The sequence below is a fragment of the Camelus bactrianus genome, chromosome 7, assembly GCF_048773025.1.
Source record: "Camelus bactrianus isolate YW-2024 breed Bactrian camel chromosome 7, ASM4877302v1, whole genome shotgun sequence".
Lineage (NCBI taxonomy): Eukaryota > Metazoa > Chordata > Mammalia > Artiodactyla > Camelidae > Camelus > Camelus bactrianus.
The window spans coordinates 2,079,653-2,096,198 of NC_133545.1; the positions used below are offsets into that span (position 1 = coordinate 2,079,653).

The 16,546-nt window shown below is 43.8% G+C and overlaps 1 protein-coding gene across 10 annotated transcripts in view; it reads right to left on the reverse strand.

Annotated features, from left to right (window-relative positions):
• The window catches only part of RBM33 (RNA binding motif protein 33), a 103,405-nt gene that overhangs the window by 39,216 nt on the left and 47,643 nt on the right, over positions 1-16,546 (reverse strand). For all 10 annotated transcript variants that reach the window (XM_074366680.1, XM_074366675.1, XM_074366674.1 and 7 more), the window contains one exon: positions 14,626-14,684. In XM_074366680.1, coding sequence (XP_074222781.1) covers positions 14,626-14,684 — 59 coding nt within the window. The remainder of the gene's footprint in view (positions 1-14,625; positions 14,685-16,546) is intronic.

Below are 16,546 nucleotides of genomic sequence, written 5' to 3' on the forward strand. Positions count from 1 at the left end.
TGTCATTATTTTTTTTTTTAAAGTTTAAACCATTTTTCTTGGAGTGGCCCAGAAAATAAAATTTAAAATTGTCTGCCGTCTGGTTTGTGGCAAGGTGTGACTGGCCATGCTGCCTCTCATCCATGCAACTTGACTACACAAATTAGCAACACTCACCTAAGTAAAACCTGTTTTCAAATGTACAGCTTTGTTCCTTAAAGTATTCTGATGCACACCTGACTGTCACTCTTCTGGAGGAGAGGACACCAAGGAAGAGTTTCAAACAGATAAACACAGAAGGGACAGGTTAGGCTCATTAACAGTACCACTACCTAAAATAAGCTGGTGTAAAAGGTAAAAGAAATAATGAAATTTAAAAATCTTTTGAAAGTGAAATGTATGTATTTTCCATGCGGTTTTAGCTTACCAACAGTAGACCCCAGCCACAGAAAGGCACCACAAGAAGCCCCACGAAAGCCCCTGGGGCAGGGAAGCGGCCCATCGGAGGAGGGCTGCCACGCCAGGGAGGGGCCGCAGGTCTGTCTATGTCTTGAACCTGGACCAGCGCTGGCGCCACCTGCCATCTGCACGGGGGAGCGTCAGGACGGTCCAGGGCAGGGAGACCTGAGGAGTGGTTTGGTGAAACGCAGGGTCTAGGACTCGCTGTGTGCTTCCGTGGTGTAGTTACCCGGATTCAGTGTCAGGCTGCTCTGACAGCCCAGTGGGAGCCAGGCTGGAGACTTGAGAATCGAGTCAGAGCCAGGGCTAGGGTCTGGCAGGCCTATTCTGAAGCAACAAGAGTGGGTGATAATTCTTTCTATTTAACAAGGATTCTCAGCCTGTGTGTGTATGTGAGCCAATACCCCGGACACACTTCTACCATACGGTGACTAACAACTGCAGTGATTTGCACAGGATTTAAATAAACAACCCTAGTGAGGCCAACACGAGCATGCACTTAAGAGTAAGGATGGGTGAGGACCTGAGCACACCCGCGGCGGCCTTCACCCGCGGCTCACACCCTGCACAGCAGGCCCTGGGCGAAGCGTAGGACCGCCTGAGCTCGTGCGCACATAGCACAGTGGTGACGGGGCTCTAGGTCCCATTTCACAACTGGGGACATTAAATAATTTGTCCAAAGTGACACCATTTTTTTTTAAAGTCACAGATTTCAATATTCAAGAAAAGCAAGTTAAAATGCAGCAGGAAAAGTTTCAATCCGTATGATATAAATCTAATCAAAATTACTGCATTTGGGTGTTCTAAAAACCAATCTTTTCCCCTTGACTTAGATATGAAAAGGATCATCTACAACCAACACAGAACTGGGAACCCTGGAGACCACCGCGTCATGTACAAACTGCCATGTTCCACTGACTTCTTTGGAACAAGTTCACTCTGTGCTTCTGTTTCTGCCAAAACGTGTAAAGAAACTTCCATTTCCTCCTGTTCCTCCCCCACTCTCTCACCAACCGCCTGTGTTGCTGCCTCACCATTTCCGGAGACCATGGCCACAGGCAGCCCCCAGCATCCCACTTCTCTAGAGACTGCTGAGTGCTGTGGGTGAAACCCCCTACACAGAATCGGAACCACTGCAAGGCTCTGTTACCGTCACCTGGCCCTCCACGTCTCTCGTGGTTTCTCCCCTCTTCCCGGTCAGCTCCTCCTCCTGCCCAGGCTGTGCTCCCACCTCTGAGCGGCTTCCAGCCCCTCAGCCCTCACCAGCTGCCCCCTCTAACCCTTCTATCAGGAAAGGTGCTCCTCACCCCTGCCGGGTGCCCCTCCCCTCGGCAGTCCCGGCGTCTGGCTTCCTCTTTGTCCCCTCCGCTTTCATTCTCCTGTGGCTACAGAGAATTTTCTAGTGTGAATCATGTGCTCGATGCTAATTTTTAGCAGCAGTCTATTCGTTAAAAAAAATTTGTCTCACTCTATTACTGCATTTGGTCAGATTTTTCACTAAAACAATAGGAGCAGTGTGTGGAATTATAACAGCAGTGGAAAGCTCCACACTGCAGACTTGCTGACCAGCTGTCATCTGCACCATAGGCAGGAGACTCCAGGACTCATGCCCCACCAGCCCTATCAGTCACCACTACGGCCATGAGTTGACAGAAAAGCACAGACAGGGAGACGGTGTCAGAAAGAAGGATGGAGGGGAGAAAGGGAAGTCCACTGGGGCTACGTCCACTTAGCCCTTAAGTACTGGGTTGTACGAACAGCCAGGAAGCAGCAGCACTCACTATGGGAACTTTTCACCAACTTACAACCATCTCACTAATTCCAGCAGAGGGTAGAGCAGAGCGTAGCCCGCGTCGCTGAGAACACCGTCGTCCCCCCATGCGGCGGCGCGGCGCGCTCCCTCCGCCCAGCCCAGCCCAGCCCCACTTCGGAGGGTCACTGCGGGACGCGCGTGGTCCGCAGCATCACAGCCGCAGGCAGGACTCAGGCCCGCGTGCAGGAGCGCCGCTCCAGAGCCGCTTCCTCCGCCAGCGGCAGAGGAGTCAGGGAGTGACGGAGTCTCCTCATCCTGCATCCCTGATTTCTGCTCACAGTTACAAGCTGGGAAGAGGTTCCTGACTTTTCTGACCTGACTACCAAACAGGGCTTTCTTCATTATTTAACATGTGAAGCCCCGATGTTTACTGCTGCTTTTCTTGCCAGGCTCACATCATGCTGGGCTTACAGAGAATTGGAAAATGCACGGTTCCTTCTGCAAGCTGTGGTTATGTATGAATTCCATGATCGCATTTTAGTGCCTCAAGTCTCACCCCCCACTGATGAAGTTCTGAACGGCACCGCCACATGGCTGCAGCGGCAACAGGCTCTTTATAACCTTCTTTCCTCCTTCCATTAGACAGTTAATTTCAAGCCCTCATAAAGACAGGTTTTCTCATTACAGATAAGGCAGAATGTAAGTGGAAAAGTAGACTGTAAGCAGAAGGTTTGTTAAATTTTGACTTTTACTTAGCCACAGGTTGAGACCAGGGGAAGTGTTCTCTCCTTAACACCCCTCTTCATCCTTTTCTAAAAGGAAGCAGTTACTGAATTATGAGAATGAACTCAAAAGACTGATGTGGTTAGTTCAGAATAAAAATTTCAAGCTGCCCTGAGAACTAGGTATATTACTTCTCAAGTCGCTAAGCACTTTCAGATTTCCTGGAAGATTATATTGAGTATTAACTTCTAAAGATATTTTTTGGTATTAAACTGAAAATATACTGGAATCATAAATCTCCCCCCTTTTGAATTTTAATATTGTGATTTTTCTCTTCCCCAAACCTTCTTTTTACTAATCATCCACGTGCTGACTGCATATACAAAGGCATTCAAATGTTAGCAATACAGAAAACAGACCCCAGAATTCTTTCTTCATCAGTAATACTGAACTAGAACTTTATTCTCACTTCCAAATGATCCTCTGTCCTAAAGCCATCAGTGACTGAGAAAGTGGACTCCAGAGCTAGACCAGCGGGCTCTCTCAGCCTGTGTCTTCCAGCCCTCCCACCCACTGGCATAGCTTTGTGTACGTGATCGAACCTCCCTGGGCCTTGGTTTCCCCCACCTGTAAAATAGCGGTAACGGACAGTACCTTCCTCGTGGGAGAAGATGGAACGCGGGCAAAGTACTTACAACAGCACCCAGCCAACAGCAAGAGCTCGCTGTGCTTGTCACTGTCGTCCTTACGTGACAGTTCTGCAGATAGCACTCCAGACCGCAAATATTACTATATGGGTTCCGACGGTTTACATGTTTCCCTTCAACGTAAAAGACAAATCAGCACAGATCCCCTTCCTGAGCTCTCCTTCGAGTTCAAACCAGAAAGCCTTCACAGATAAGGTACTACTGAGTACTAGTAATTTCACCTCCTTAATCTTCCTCAAATCCCACTTCTCTCTACCCTTCAGCTGACGGAGCTGTGCGGGTGAGACCGTGTCTGTTTTATTCACCAGTGAACTTCCATGCTCAGCACAGACCCTGGCACACAGAGTCGTATAAACACGTCGTGGATGAATGAACTGCCTGCCTCTGTAAGCAAGGGCAGCCTAGCGCCCATCTGATCACAGCAGGCTGCAGAGCTGGCTGCCTCGGAGCACACAGTCAGTGGGTGGCTGAATAAAGGAGGTAAGGAAATAAAGGAGGTTAGAATCTGCTGACCTAGATGCTGGCAATCAATCCCCAAGGCTCCTGAGCTGAGCAGACCAGGAACACATGTAGCGCAGCAGGACCAAAGAGAAGCCGAGATCAACAGACTCTCATTCTCTGACTTACCTGTAGGGTGGGAATGATTTTAGCCTGCACTGTGACGGTGTCATATAATGAGAGAGGAAAAGCGACATGAACGTGGACACTCGTCTTCACCCTACAACTGTCTCCCAGCATGGAAACTAGGTGGAGAGTTGGTGGGGTGTACTTCCAACACTGCTGTTAAGGCAGCAGCCCAGGCCATCTTCCCTTTCTTGGCTGTGGATCTAACTGAGGAATCACGCACATGTAAGACACATGACCATCGTAAAACCACACAGGAGGACCGCAGGCTGACTGGCCATGTGACCAAGTTCTGGTAAATGGCATGTGAGCAGAAGTGACGGGGGCCAGTTCCAGACCTGGTCAATTAAAGACAACCTCCTGTGAATAATCCCACTCTTTGCCCACCTGCAACGGATGGAGAGAGAGGCCTCTGAGGGGCAGAGGAGGACACCCAGAGGGTTATTTGAGTGAAAAATAAACTTCATGGTGCCGAACTGCTGAGGGCTTGGGGCTGTTAGGTCAGTTCACCCCCCTGACGCTCTCGTGCTGGACACGCAAGGTCTCCTTTATCGCGCTGGGCCACATCCTCAGGTGCTGCAAGGGCCGTCCTGGCAGGTGCGGGCTGCTTTGCCAAGGACTGCCTGACACGGCCCGTGCCCTCGGCCCCAGGACGGACAACTCTGAGGGAGGACTTACGCTCCAGAGCTCTACCCCCGGGATCAGGCCACGGCTGGAGACTTACCTGAGACCAAAGCACAGCCCAGCCGCACCACCTCCCTGGGCTGCACCCCCGTGCCTTTACCTAGTCCTGAGCTCCCAGACCCCCTCAGCCCGCACCACTGCTACTGGCTGACTCTGCAGAGAGCTTCTCTGCCGTCTCACTCAACCCTACTCAGGGAAGTCTTTAGAGAACCTCAATGACCTGAACAAGGGACAAGGTTAGAAAGCCCTGGAGCCCGGACTCAGCCCCAGGGCACGCACACTTACCCCTACGCTACCCACTGCTGGGTAGGAACAGCAGTGGGAGGGACTTACTTTCACACCCCCTTACCTGTCTGTTTCACAGTCACATGTGCACATGTAATGGTGTGAGACTGTGTGTGTGTGTGCGCTTCAGAGCCAAGAAAACCAGTATGTGCTCACCAAGTGAAGTCAGAGAGCCGTGGAAATCCCATGGCTGGCTTGACTGAGTAAAAGAAATCAGCAGTTCTTATCTGAGCAACCTCTGAGAGACAGATACAGGAGGCGGGAGCAGGGACGCCGCCTGCAGGTCAGAAAGAAACAGCTGACCCAGGCTGAGCACACAGGGAGCTTCCGGCTCAGGAAGCGGGTTCAGTGGAGTAAGAATGGACAGGGCGGGGGGGGGGGGGGCTGTGGGCTTAACCTTGAAGCTCTAAGTGCCACTGGCAAGCTGTGGCAGCCTGGGACAGCGGGCGGAGGGCAGCGGGGGCCAGGTTAAGATCACGGCAGGTCACGCACAGGCCCCAAAGAAGCTGAAAGCCACACTGAGGTGTACAAATGAGGGAGAGCCACGTTGGGAAAGAGACAGCTTTAATGACAAATGCGTCAAATCCAACCAGGAAGACGCCCATCTCCCAAGACGAAGAAAGCACGCATAAGAGCCAGGCGGTGGCAGGATTAGAAAGAAGGGGGCAGGCAATGCAGGTATTCTTGAGAAGGAGAGGCAGTGGCTGATACACGAACTGAGCCCCACTGACAGCAGTGGGTCACTTCTCTGGAGACGTCAGAGCACGCTGGACCCGAGAGAGACCACCTGGGAAGACGTGCGGGCCCGGGATCGCCTCTGTTTGTCCAAACGGAGAAGAGAACCTGAGCGCCTGAGTATCTAAAACAAAGCTTTAAAATAAAACTGGCTTACTGCTATTGGTACTGGCTGTATAAAGTCAAAGGTTAACAAACAGTCGGTGTCATTAAGCTCGCGATACCATTTTTCCTCATTGTCTTCGTTCCTTTTTGAACACAGACGTCACTTTCTTTTTCACCACTTACATAAATTTAAAATCCTGGCCGTAACTTTTAGCCACATTGAAAAGACTGCTAATTGCTTACCTAGCATAAACTCTTACTTCTTCCTTGGTAACAGAAGGACAACGCTGTGCCCAGGGGGCCACATGACTAGGCTCCGGCCCACACGAACTGGCACTGCTAGACGCTTGCGGGGCGGGGGCTCTGGGAAGGCTCACGAGGGTCCCTCAGCTGGCAGGCACCTTTTGCTGCCTGATCCCCTCTCCTTTCTCAGCCTGGAACTTGGGTAGGAAAAAAGGCAGGGTGGTCTTTGGTAACATTACAGAACTGCTATACCAACCTAGAAGAGCTTTCTTTTTCATGCAAAAAAGACACTTGGTTTTTTAAGTCAGCTGTTTACTGTTAACTGAATTTTCTGTTACATGCTGCTTCATTCACATCCTTACTGACAAGCCAAGTACAAACTGTACCTTTCATAAATACAGCACCAAGAAACAGGCAGAATCAATCACTTTTCCTCTAAGGGATGAAAAAACTCAGATTTCGAGTTGAAATGAAAAATCCAAAGTTACACTGTCAATAAATACCCACACTTTCAGACTCTTGCTTGTAAAGTGCACTTCCTACCCTCGCACACTGCTTCTGCTGCGGCAGTCTGTCCTCAGGCAACGCCGAGCAAACCCCAGCTTCCCAAGCCCAGCATTCGGGACCTAAGAAGCTCTCTTGATGTGATCATTCATTTACTAATGTCTATCATTTCACAGGTCAAAAGGATAATAAATGACCAATTCTCTCCAGCAAATGCAGAATTTTAATTTTAAGACAGTGGGTTGTAAATCCCTCATTTAACAGAACTTTTAAAAGAGACGGCGACCTTAATCCTTTCAAATAATTGCTCTATTTTGCTTTTCTTTATATCCCTTTAAAAGTCCAAGGTAAGAAATTATCATTCTCCCTCATATAATTCTTATACAAATTGTACTTTCAATTTTTGCATCTCTTGTTAATTATATGATGTTATCTACATTAATCCTATTCAGAAAGAACTGATAACTTCGGTTACAAAAAAAAAGATAGAACTTTGCATAAATTGCTGAGCAAAGTTAACCGTATAATGCAAAGAATAAAGAGGCTCTAACAGCTGTTATGTGCCTTATCAGCTTCCCTAAAAGGGGCAGTTGGTGTATTTTAATAAGACTAATTGACCATAACAACGTCATTGAAACTTCATGAATCGTTCAATAAATCAGAGCCTTTTGCTACAACGTTTTCACTTATTAATCTCACTTAAAATGCAAAGAACTGTATAAGAAACCAATAGACACTTAAGAATGACTCTCAGTTAATTCTCATTAAACTGGGTTACATGCAAAGAATGAAGACCACTAGTAACCCCTGACATAATTAAAACTGTAGCCCTTCGTCACAATGATAATCCTCTTATTTCAGTATTTTCCATAGATTTCTTTTTCTTCTGAGATTGTGCCTTGTTTAAATACCAACATTCATTTTCCTGGAAGGTACTTGCATATTTACAGATGCTCTCTAAACATTCTGAAGCACCATCTACCCAGCAGCGAGCACGAGGTTTCACTTGCCGGGGGAGACGCACCACGTGAAGTTACATATGTCAAGATAAGGCCGTGGGATCAAGCAATGAAACTAGAGCGCGCACTGAAGTTGTAGCACTGCTACTGTAGTATAAAATACTGCTTCTAACACCGTTTATTTACATTTTCTCATAAAATGGAAGTCCCTTTTTTCCGACACTTCGCCCAACCACCCCACCCAACGACAGGCCCTGTCACAGGAAGCCTCTCCCCTTGAGCGCTGCTGACAGTCAGACTTACACAGCCATGACTCAGCTCATCAGACCCGATTATTCCTACCCCGCTCACTGAGGCGCAGTTTAGTATCTAAAGAGAAAGGCAGAAGGCTCAGCATGAGGAGACTCAGACCTCCTTGGTTCCAATCCTACCTCCTGCACCCAGTTTTGTGAACCTGAGCATTTAATTCTTCCAAGACTCAGTTTCCCTATCTGTAATTGAAGAAAGTGATACCTGCATAAGGCTGCTGAACATAAGCTTTGACCAAATCTGGAATATCGTAATCACTCAATAACCTCTTTCTTTCCCACTGATCGTCGCCAGTGTAAGCTCTAGGAAGACGACTTCCTCATTCAAAGCAGAACTGATTAACAAAGCAAAGCAGCGGCAGCAGTCTACCAACGGAAAGCACAGTCTGTTTCAAATTTCTCTTCTGAATCACCTACCACAGAACCCACAATCTCCACTCCTAGCTATCCCCTGACAGCCATGTTCACACAAAAACCTGTATACAAATGTTCACAGCAACTTTATCCGTAACACCCAAAGACAGGGAAGAACCCAAATGTCCAAATGGTGAATGGGTAGTCAGACTGTGAGGCACCTGCACAACGGAATAAGAAGAAAGGACAAACCACTGACAAGTGCAGCGAAAAGATGAATGAGTCTCAAATGTACTGCACTGGGTGCAAGTAACCAGACCCAAAATGAAGCATGCCACGCGAGTCCATGTATATGTCACAGTTTTAGGAACAGTAAACAGGTCAGTGGTTGCCGGGGACTGGGGTGGGGAGAGGGGGCTGCCTACGAAGGGGCAGCATAAAGACGTCTCCTAGGGAGATGGAACTGTTCTCTATCTTAATTGTGGTGATTATATAACTGTACGTATTTAATAAAATTCAGACTTGTACATCAAAAGGATTAAATTTTTAAAATTAGAAAAAATTCTAATATTTTGGAAGAAGTGCTTTCAGGTACTTTGTAATTTTAAAATTGGGCTACTTTCAAAATTCATCTTAAAAATACATCTAAACAGAACTATGGTTCTGGAACTATGGAACAAGGAATCCTGGAAAAGTAAGCATTAAAAAATAAATTAGTGTGCTTTTGCAGGACATATCAGTAAAAACAGGACAGAGATTTTCTTGACACAGAAGGGGTTCTAAGAGTTTGAAACTCTGTTATTGTCAGCATTTCATCTGCTGGATTATTAAATTACAGATGGACAAGTTGTGTTCAAGGTTTAGGTCTATTATACTTGGCCCTATGTATCTGGGAGGATTTATGAAAGGTATTCAATTCAACGTAACTTAGCCAAAAATAAAACAGTTTATCACACTTTACAATGTGACTTAATGGTTCGATTTTACATGATTTCAGAGAGCACTCCCTGGCCTTCTGAGTTACTGATGCAGACTCCCACTCACCCTGTCTCCACCCAGACACACACAACGTATGTGGACAAGACAGCAAGTCAAGCAAACGGGGCATGGGATTTTATAGCACCCATATTTAATGGCTGTTACCCAGTGTTTAGCCGCGCCTGCTCCTGCTACGGATGGAACTCCCTGACATGATTAGCTTCGATGGTATAATGTATGGTAATCATGATTAATCAGAAGCCCACTAGCAAATGGAGGATGTTGGGTGTTGTGTCACCTGCATTTTAAAATGCACTCTCTCCCCGCAAGGCTGACAGTACTTGACAGCTGGAAGGGTCTCCTCCCACATCCGCCTGCTACTACTCACAGATCTGGTAAGAGAAAATGCCCGTCATTCTGTCCCTATCTTAAGTGCTAATAATTACAAAGCATTGCAGGCTTTGTAACAGTATGGGCTCAAAAGAAAGACTTCTTTTTCCTAGATGGAATAAAGTCTGCCTTCACGTCTGCATGGGATAAAATCATAAAGAACCATAATTTGATGCCACAGTCTCACCAAACACGATTTGCATGAAAAGCCGTATAAAATACATCCAGGAAGTGTCAATCACCACCACCTGACACCACGCACCCCGTTACATGGAAAGAGAATGCAGCCAGACCTACCTGTGAGGTGCTGTAAGCACACGGTAAGCCAATCTCATATACTGGGTCTACCTGATAATGGAATCACTAAGAAGACTCATTTAAACTTAGGACAGTAGTCTTTTTAAACATAATTTTTAGTTTTAATTTAAATAAAGATCACTAGGAAATTATTCTGCAGCCAAACTACCTGGTATTTACCTGGCACCCCTGAAATACCAGCATTTACCAGACACACTAATGCAAAATGAACGACTAAATAGGTTTTTTTAATAGTCTAGGTCAAGAACTTTTACAGTGTGAGTTACGTAGAATTTATCTGTATGCTTATCTCACACCCGAAAACAAATTAAGTTAGCAAAATCTCAAAGCAACACTTTTTGAAATATTACTAATCAACATTTAAGTGTTACTTTTTTAAGTGGGCAAACTTGAAAAACAACAAACATTTGAGGACAAACACATAACTGGGAAACACTATGGATGAGGAAAGGACTTAAAACTTTGTATTAACGACAAAAACATCAGGAACAGTCTTTGCGGAAAGAAAAACCTATTAGACTAATGGTAAAACAAAGAACATGGGAGTGGAAACAGAATTCAGACAGACACATGAACAGAAGCCGACCTGCAGAAAGGCAAACCAGGCTCCCCACCCCAACTCCCTGGTAAACACCAGAACAAAAAAAGAGACCCACAACCGGCCTGTGAAATCACACTCAAAGGTCCCGACGTGAACGGAAGTGCTTCCTAAGTGGCCTGGGGAACAGCAGGTGCCTAGATGGTAAGACCGGACAGAAGAAAAGGAGTTGACATGGAGGCAGGATGGACACTCACTCAGATGGTGCCTTGAACTCCTAAGGCACAAGCTTTCTGTGTGTGATCAGCTCTTTTAAGTGTTCACTATTTCTAAGATACATTTTATATTCAGCAGATTCATATTCTGATAGGAAAATGAGTATGAAAAAGATTCATTTTCTGTTATGCTATCAATTGAGATATATGCATATTTCCAAAAAAGATTAATAACTCTTACTTGAAAAAAAAACTAACCCTGGGAATAAACGTTTAAGTGAGAAGACAGCACTAATGGCTGTGTCCCTGACTAACATTACACACACGAGTCTAGTTTTCAGATGGAAACCTCAGTTACAGAGCACATGATTAAGTTCCATAAACGGGGGAAGAAGGCGGACCCCCATCCAGACGCAAAGACGAACATGACAGAAGTGCTGGCTCAGTGCCAAGAGCCTGAGCAGTATTTTCCAAAATGATCCAAAATAAGGAATCCTTTTCTTATATTTATTACTTTGAAATTCAAATCTTTGTTTTAGACACTGTTTATTCAATTCTCTAAATAAATTCATTAACAGGAAATAAAAATATTAGTATTGCTACATTAAGCATAGCCTAGAATATATTTGGGCCCAAGATTTGAATTTTAAAAAATAATTGTAAACAAGTCTATAAAAAAAAGTGTTTCATTTTAGGTTGCCTAGAGGTCTCTGTGATTTTTAATTAAAAAACTGGAGATGTTACCACTTACTACGGTTTCTAGGCATGCTAGTTCTAAATTAAGAATTTCTCAAGTTTCCATAAAATTGTTAAACAAAACGGACTCTTAAGAAAGTACAGTTCACCACTGGTGGGGAAGAGAAGGGAGCACCTTAGCATTAATACCGACCGGACCCTAATTCCTTTAAAATTCGGAAATCTAGTGCTCCTTCTGCCTACTGCCTGTCTTTTTCACTCGTTAGTCAGCTGGGTAGAGCTGAATTCTTGTATGGTTACACTGTGGATGATGCAGTGCTACTGTGCAAATTCATATACGTATCCTTGAAAACAACAAAAAGTAAAAAATTAAAATACTTCTCTGCACTACTAGTTTTATGTAGGTTCCTAACAAACAGCAAGATAACTCAGCATTAACCCCTGCAGACTCTGATCCAGCACCTATTTATGCGGACTTCTGCACACAAGCCCAGGGCCAGGTTGGATCCACGGGACGTGGGATGACCAGGGCCCTGCAGACACGAGGCAGGCCCCTGCACAGCACGAGTAGGCAGTACGAAGCTGTCTATCCTAGGAACGATGGGGACCCGCAGAGGGGCTTCGGCTGGGGAAAGACAAGATCAACACGAACCTCGCTTTACTCAACACATTTCCGTAATTCAAATCTTTTGTGTTCCCAGGACGCACACAGATTCAAACAGACCCTATGATGAAACTAAGTTAGGTTTCCAAACAAATGGTTTATCAGTTTGTGTGTGTAGTCGTTTTACAAAGTAAAATTCAGTTTAACGAATATTGGCTGAACTCCCCCTACTGAAAAGTACCAAGAAACAGCCCACAGGGCACGCTGCCGTCAGTGAGAGATCGCGAAGGGGCTTCGCTAAGCCACAGCAGCACTGTCTTTAGGGGGCAAAGCTGGGCTGCGTACCTATGCTTGCCCATTCTCTGGTTTAAGGACAAGTACTATGCAGACCGCTCTGCATAGGAGAAGCTCATTAAATGGCCACAAAACTACATCTACATTGATAGTAACTAAGTTTAGTATTAGTAGAAAAGGAAAAAAAAAATTTTACTCAAAAAAGATCTGGTGCAGGTAAAACCAGAGATGGCCTCAAGTTAGCCTCCCTTCCCAAAAGTATTATATGATGGACTTTTTAAAAAGCTAACATTGCTACTGTAATTTAAAAAAAAAAATAGATTCCACATCTGACTGACCTAAGGGAGAGTGATAAGAGGTAAGGAGAGCACCACATTTGCAAGACCACAAGTTCACTGTGACTGCAGCTTAAGAACCAGCATTTGGGGCTTCAGGAAATACACACGTTAAATGGCAGTGTAGATGTCTCAAATGGCATCACATGCATGACTCATGTCTAGCCCAACTATTTCTCATCACCCATGCACACATCTCACCCTAAAAATAACAGCAAAGCAAAACATTACGCCTTGCAGAAACGTTTCCAAGAGCAGTTCAACAATATTCACTACCCTCAGAGTACCATATAACTTAAAAGTAAGTCCAATTTCTCACAAAGAAATCCTTTTTTATTATCCTCTTGTAACATCCTCAGTATCACAAGGCTTGCTTCTCCTAGTACCAGATACATTCGTATCTGTACAACTGAAAATTATAAGTAGATGAAAGCTGCAAGTGCTTATTCTACTTTTATATTTACACACAACATTGCTTTGTGTGCTTCTTAACAACAACTGCTTTTTTGCATCAAATTGTATCCCTGTATCGGAAATAAAACATGGAAACAAGTCCAATAATGATTCCAACACAGATGCTCACAATCCTGAAGACAGCAAAAAGTGCTTAAAACGTCGACACTCTTTACAGTAACTAGCAGTTAAACTACTTCACCCAAAGAAATGCTTCTAGTGAGTAAAACCATACCTGCTTACCCCTGGGTAATTCAATTACATCTTAGCTATTTAGATAAGTGCTCCAGATAGGAAACTGTACTCAAATATCACCTAATTTAAAATGGTAACTTGGTAAGTAATTTTTAAAAATAAGCTAACATAAGGGTATGAAATCAGTAAGAACTAGTTTTAGAAACCATATAATTCATCAACAATTGCAAATGAAAGAAGTTTCTAAAAAAACACCCTCAACCGGAAGCCCAACACTGATGTTATTTCTGAACAATCACATGACTACACGCCTAAGCCCTTCATGAAGACCTTTCTGCTGAATGCCACACGTGCACATGGTGTCTACTGAGGCAGCAAAACTAGGGCAAACAGGTCATTTAGGGGTTTCCCAGAACCAGGATTGTTTAGCTTCAACAAAACTGTATCTGTTTTACGTACAAACTGCCTTAAAATGTTATGGTCTGGTCCTTCTTTTCTTAAATTGTTTTTAGAGAGAACATGTTCTCACTGATTTAATGTAACCGTGAACTAACTAGAAATCAAACCAAAAATTCAAATAAAATGAAACTTATTTTTTAAACAGATATAACTATTTAATGGACATTTTTCTTCTAGTTAAAACATGTTAGAAGAATGGATAAATGGATAAAATTATGGAAACTTCAGGAAAGTGGGAAGAAGGTGTTTCCTTTTAAAGCTATTTTAAAAAGAAAACCTTTCTTTTAAAATACAAAACTGATGGCTCATTAAGACTTTTGAGGGTTAAAAAAAAAGTAGACATCTCATTATTCTTCCCTAAAATTTCAGACACACACCCACATACACAAACGCACATGTGCCCCCTACACACACACAACAGTAAAGCAAGGCCCTTTCTCACTTAACGTAAGGCAATAATAAAATCAAAATTCATATTCTTAAAGATGAAAGGCATTCCACTGATAATCCTGATTCAACAATTTTACAGTTAAACAAAATTAATTCCATTCTCAAAAATCCATTGACCTTGAGCTTTTAACAAACATTTTCCACTGCAAAAATTATTGTCAATATTTACAAATCCCTAAACTTATATTTTGCTGGAAGCACTTGTATTTGCTGTATTACTATTTCCTAGTGAATGTGTGCTCATCCCTCTCCGTGCAGGAGGAGCAGCTGCTACTCACTGGGAATCTCTGGGGTCCCACAGCAGGTCTCGGCTGGCTCGGGACTGGCAGCAAGGGCACTGCGAGAAAAATACATTTCATTACAACACGTTTACTTCGCAGCCAAACCCAGTGTAAAAGGCATACAGTGCATCAAGCTTAATATAAAATACATACTATGCGTACAATACACATAACATACTCAGTTTACACTTAAGCTAAGTGCCGAATACTTTTACAGTTCCATAAAGGGTGAGGGGAGACAACTTCTATCTTTGTATACAACAGCACAAGCAGAAGCTTAAATTTCAACAGTGAATTCCTATTTAGAATTAAAATACTTTGCAACAAAGGAAGGTATTATTCCTCTACCATAAAAAACCTATTTTGTTTTTCACCTCCATACCCAGGTTATCCAGGCTGTCTAATCCCAGTTATATCTTCTGACTCCAATCAAATACAAACTTAAATCTAAATCCCCTAAAATCATGAGAGAGAGAGGAGGGAGGAAGAAGGCAAAGCAGGCAGAGAAAGGAAAACACACACCCCCACGGTGCTGTGGCAAAGAAGAACCTACTCAACCGGCTGCTACGCCAAGACTCTTAGTTTGCCTTTGTTTTGCGTTTAAGCCAGCAGAATTCCCACCAACTTACCAGAAGAACAAGGAGTCAAATAATTTCAAAACAGACATTTTATAATAGGGAAGCAGCCAGATGCTAGTGTCACACCCTGGGGCTAACTCAAGTATGTTTACGCTATTTAAAACGTGTGCCTGACATTGATTTTGACTTCGGGGGTAAAACAAAACCCACCACCTGAGTGGAGACTAGTATATGGAGGCATGCCATCGTCTCTCATTAAAATGACTGCCGAACACATCCAGTAACATCTCTGATTAGCGGGTGTTATGGGCTGAATTGTGGCCCCGCTCAAATTCACACGGTGAGGTCACCACCAGGACTTCAGACTGTGACTGTATTTGGAGACAGGGCCTTCAAAGAAGTGATTAAGGTAAAATGAGTGGCCCTGACCCAACATGACTGGTGTCCTCATGAGAGGAGATCTCAAAACACAAACAAAGCAATCTCCATGTTGGGCTCAGTGAGAACAATATAGTAATAGCATATTTTTAATTTAAAAATGTTTCTAGAAAATGAGAAATACAGAAATTATACAGCTGAAGAGTCAATCAAAACTGCAAAAACAGAATGCTAAGATGAACTATTTTTTATTTCTTATGATTACTCAAAGAATTCTGTACACTGAGCTTGTAATTAACGTCACACTTCCACAGGCCCAACTGGAAGTGACAGTGTGTGGCCTGTGTCACTGACTGACCAAAGCCAAAGAGAGACTGAAAGAAACTTCCTTTGATAAAATATAAAAATGGCAGAAGTCCATCCCTCTCTTGAGAGTCTAGGCTAATGAGTCCAAATTTCAAAGTAAGAGTGGATCAACGCGCAAGGCTTGATATAAAATAGGATCCAACCCCCAATTCTACACGGCTAGCTAACAGGCACCAGGGCTCATCGATCATATACCTGTAGCAAAACACCAGATTGTGGAGTGAAGAAAGAAAAAAACTAGACCTGACCTCAAAACTAGAAAAAACTATATCTCTGACCTCAAATGATTATAACGAAAAGACAGGAAAAAAAAGTATATATTAAACAATATAAAGCAACATACAGGTTTTAAAAGTAAGTACCAAGTATAAAATACCCAGATCTTCAAGAATAGGTACCACTTATTTTTAAACTTGGTATTTAAATATCAATTCTCATCACATAATTCCAATATAATGAAAGAGTAAGCATTTTAAGTCGCTTTAACTTCAGGGGGTGGCAGGGGCAGGTGGATGAGGACAAGAAATCCCATCATAATTAACAGGTTTCTTACACAGAAGCCTTCTGATGAGCTGGTAATTTTATTTTTTTTAAAT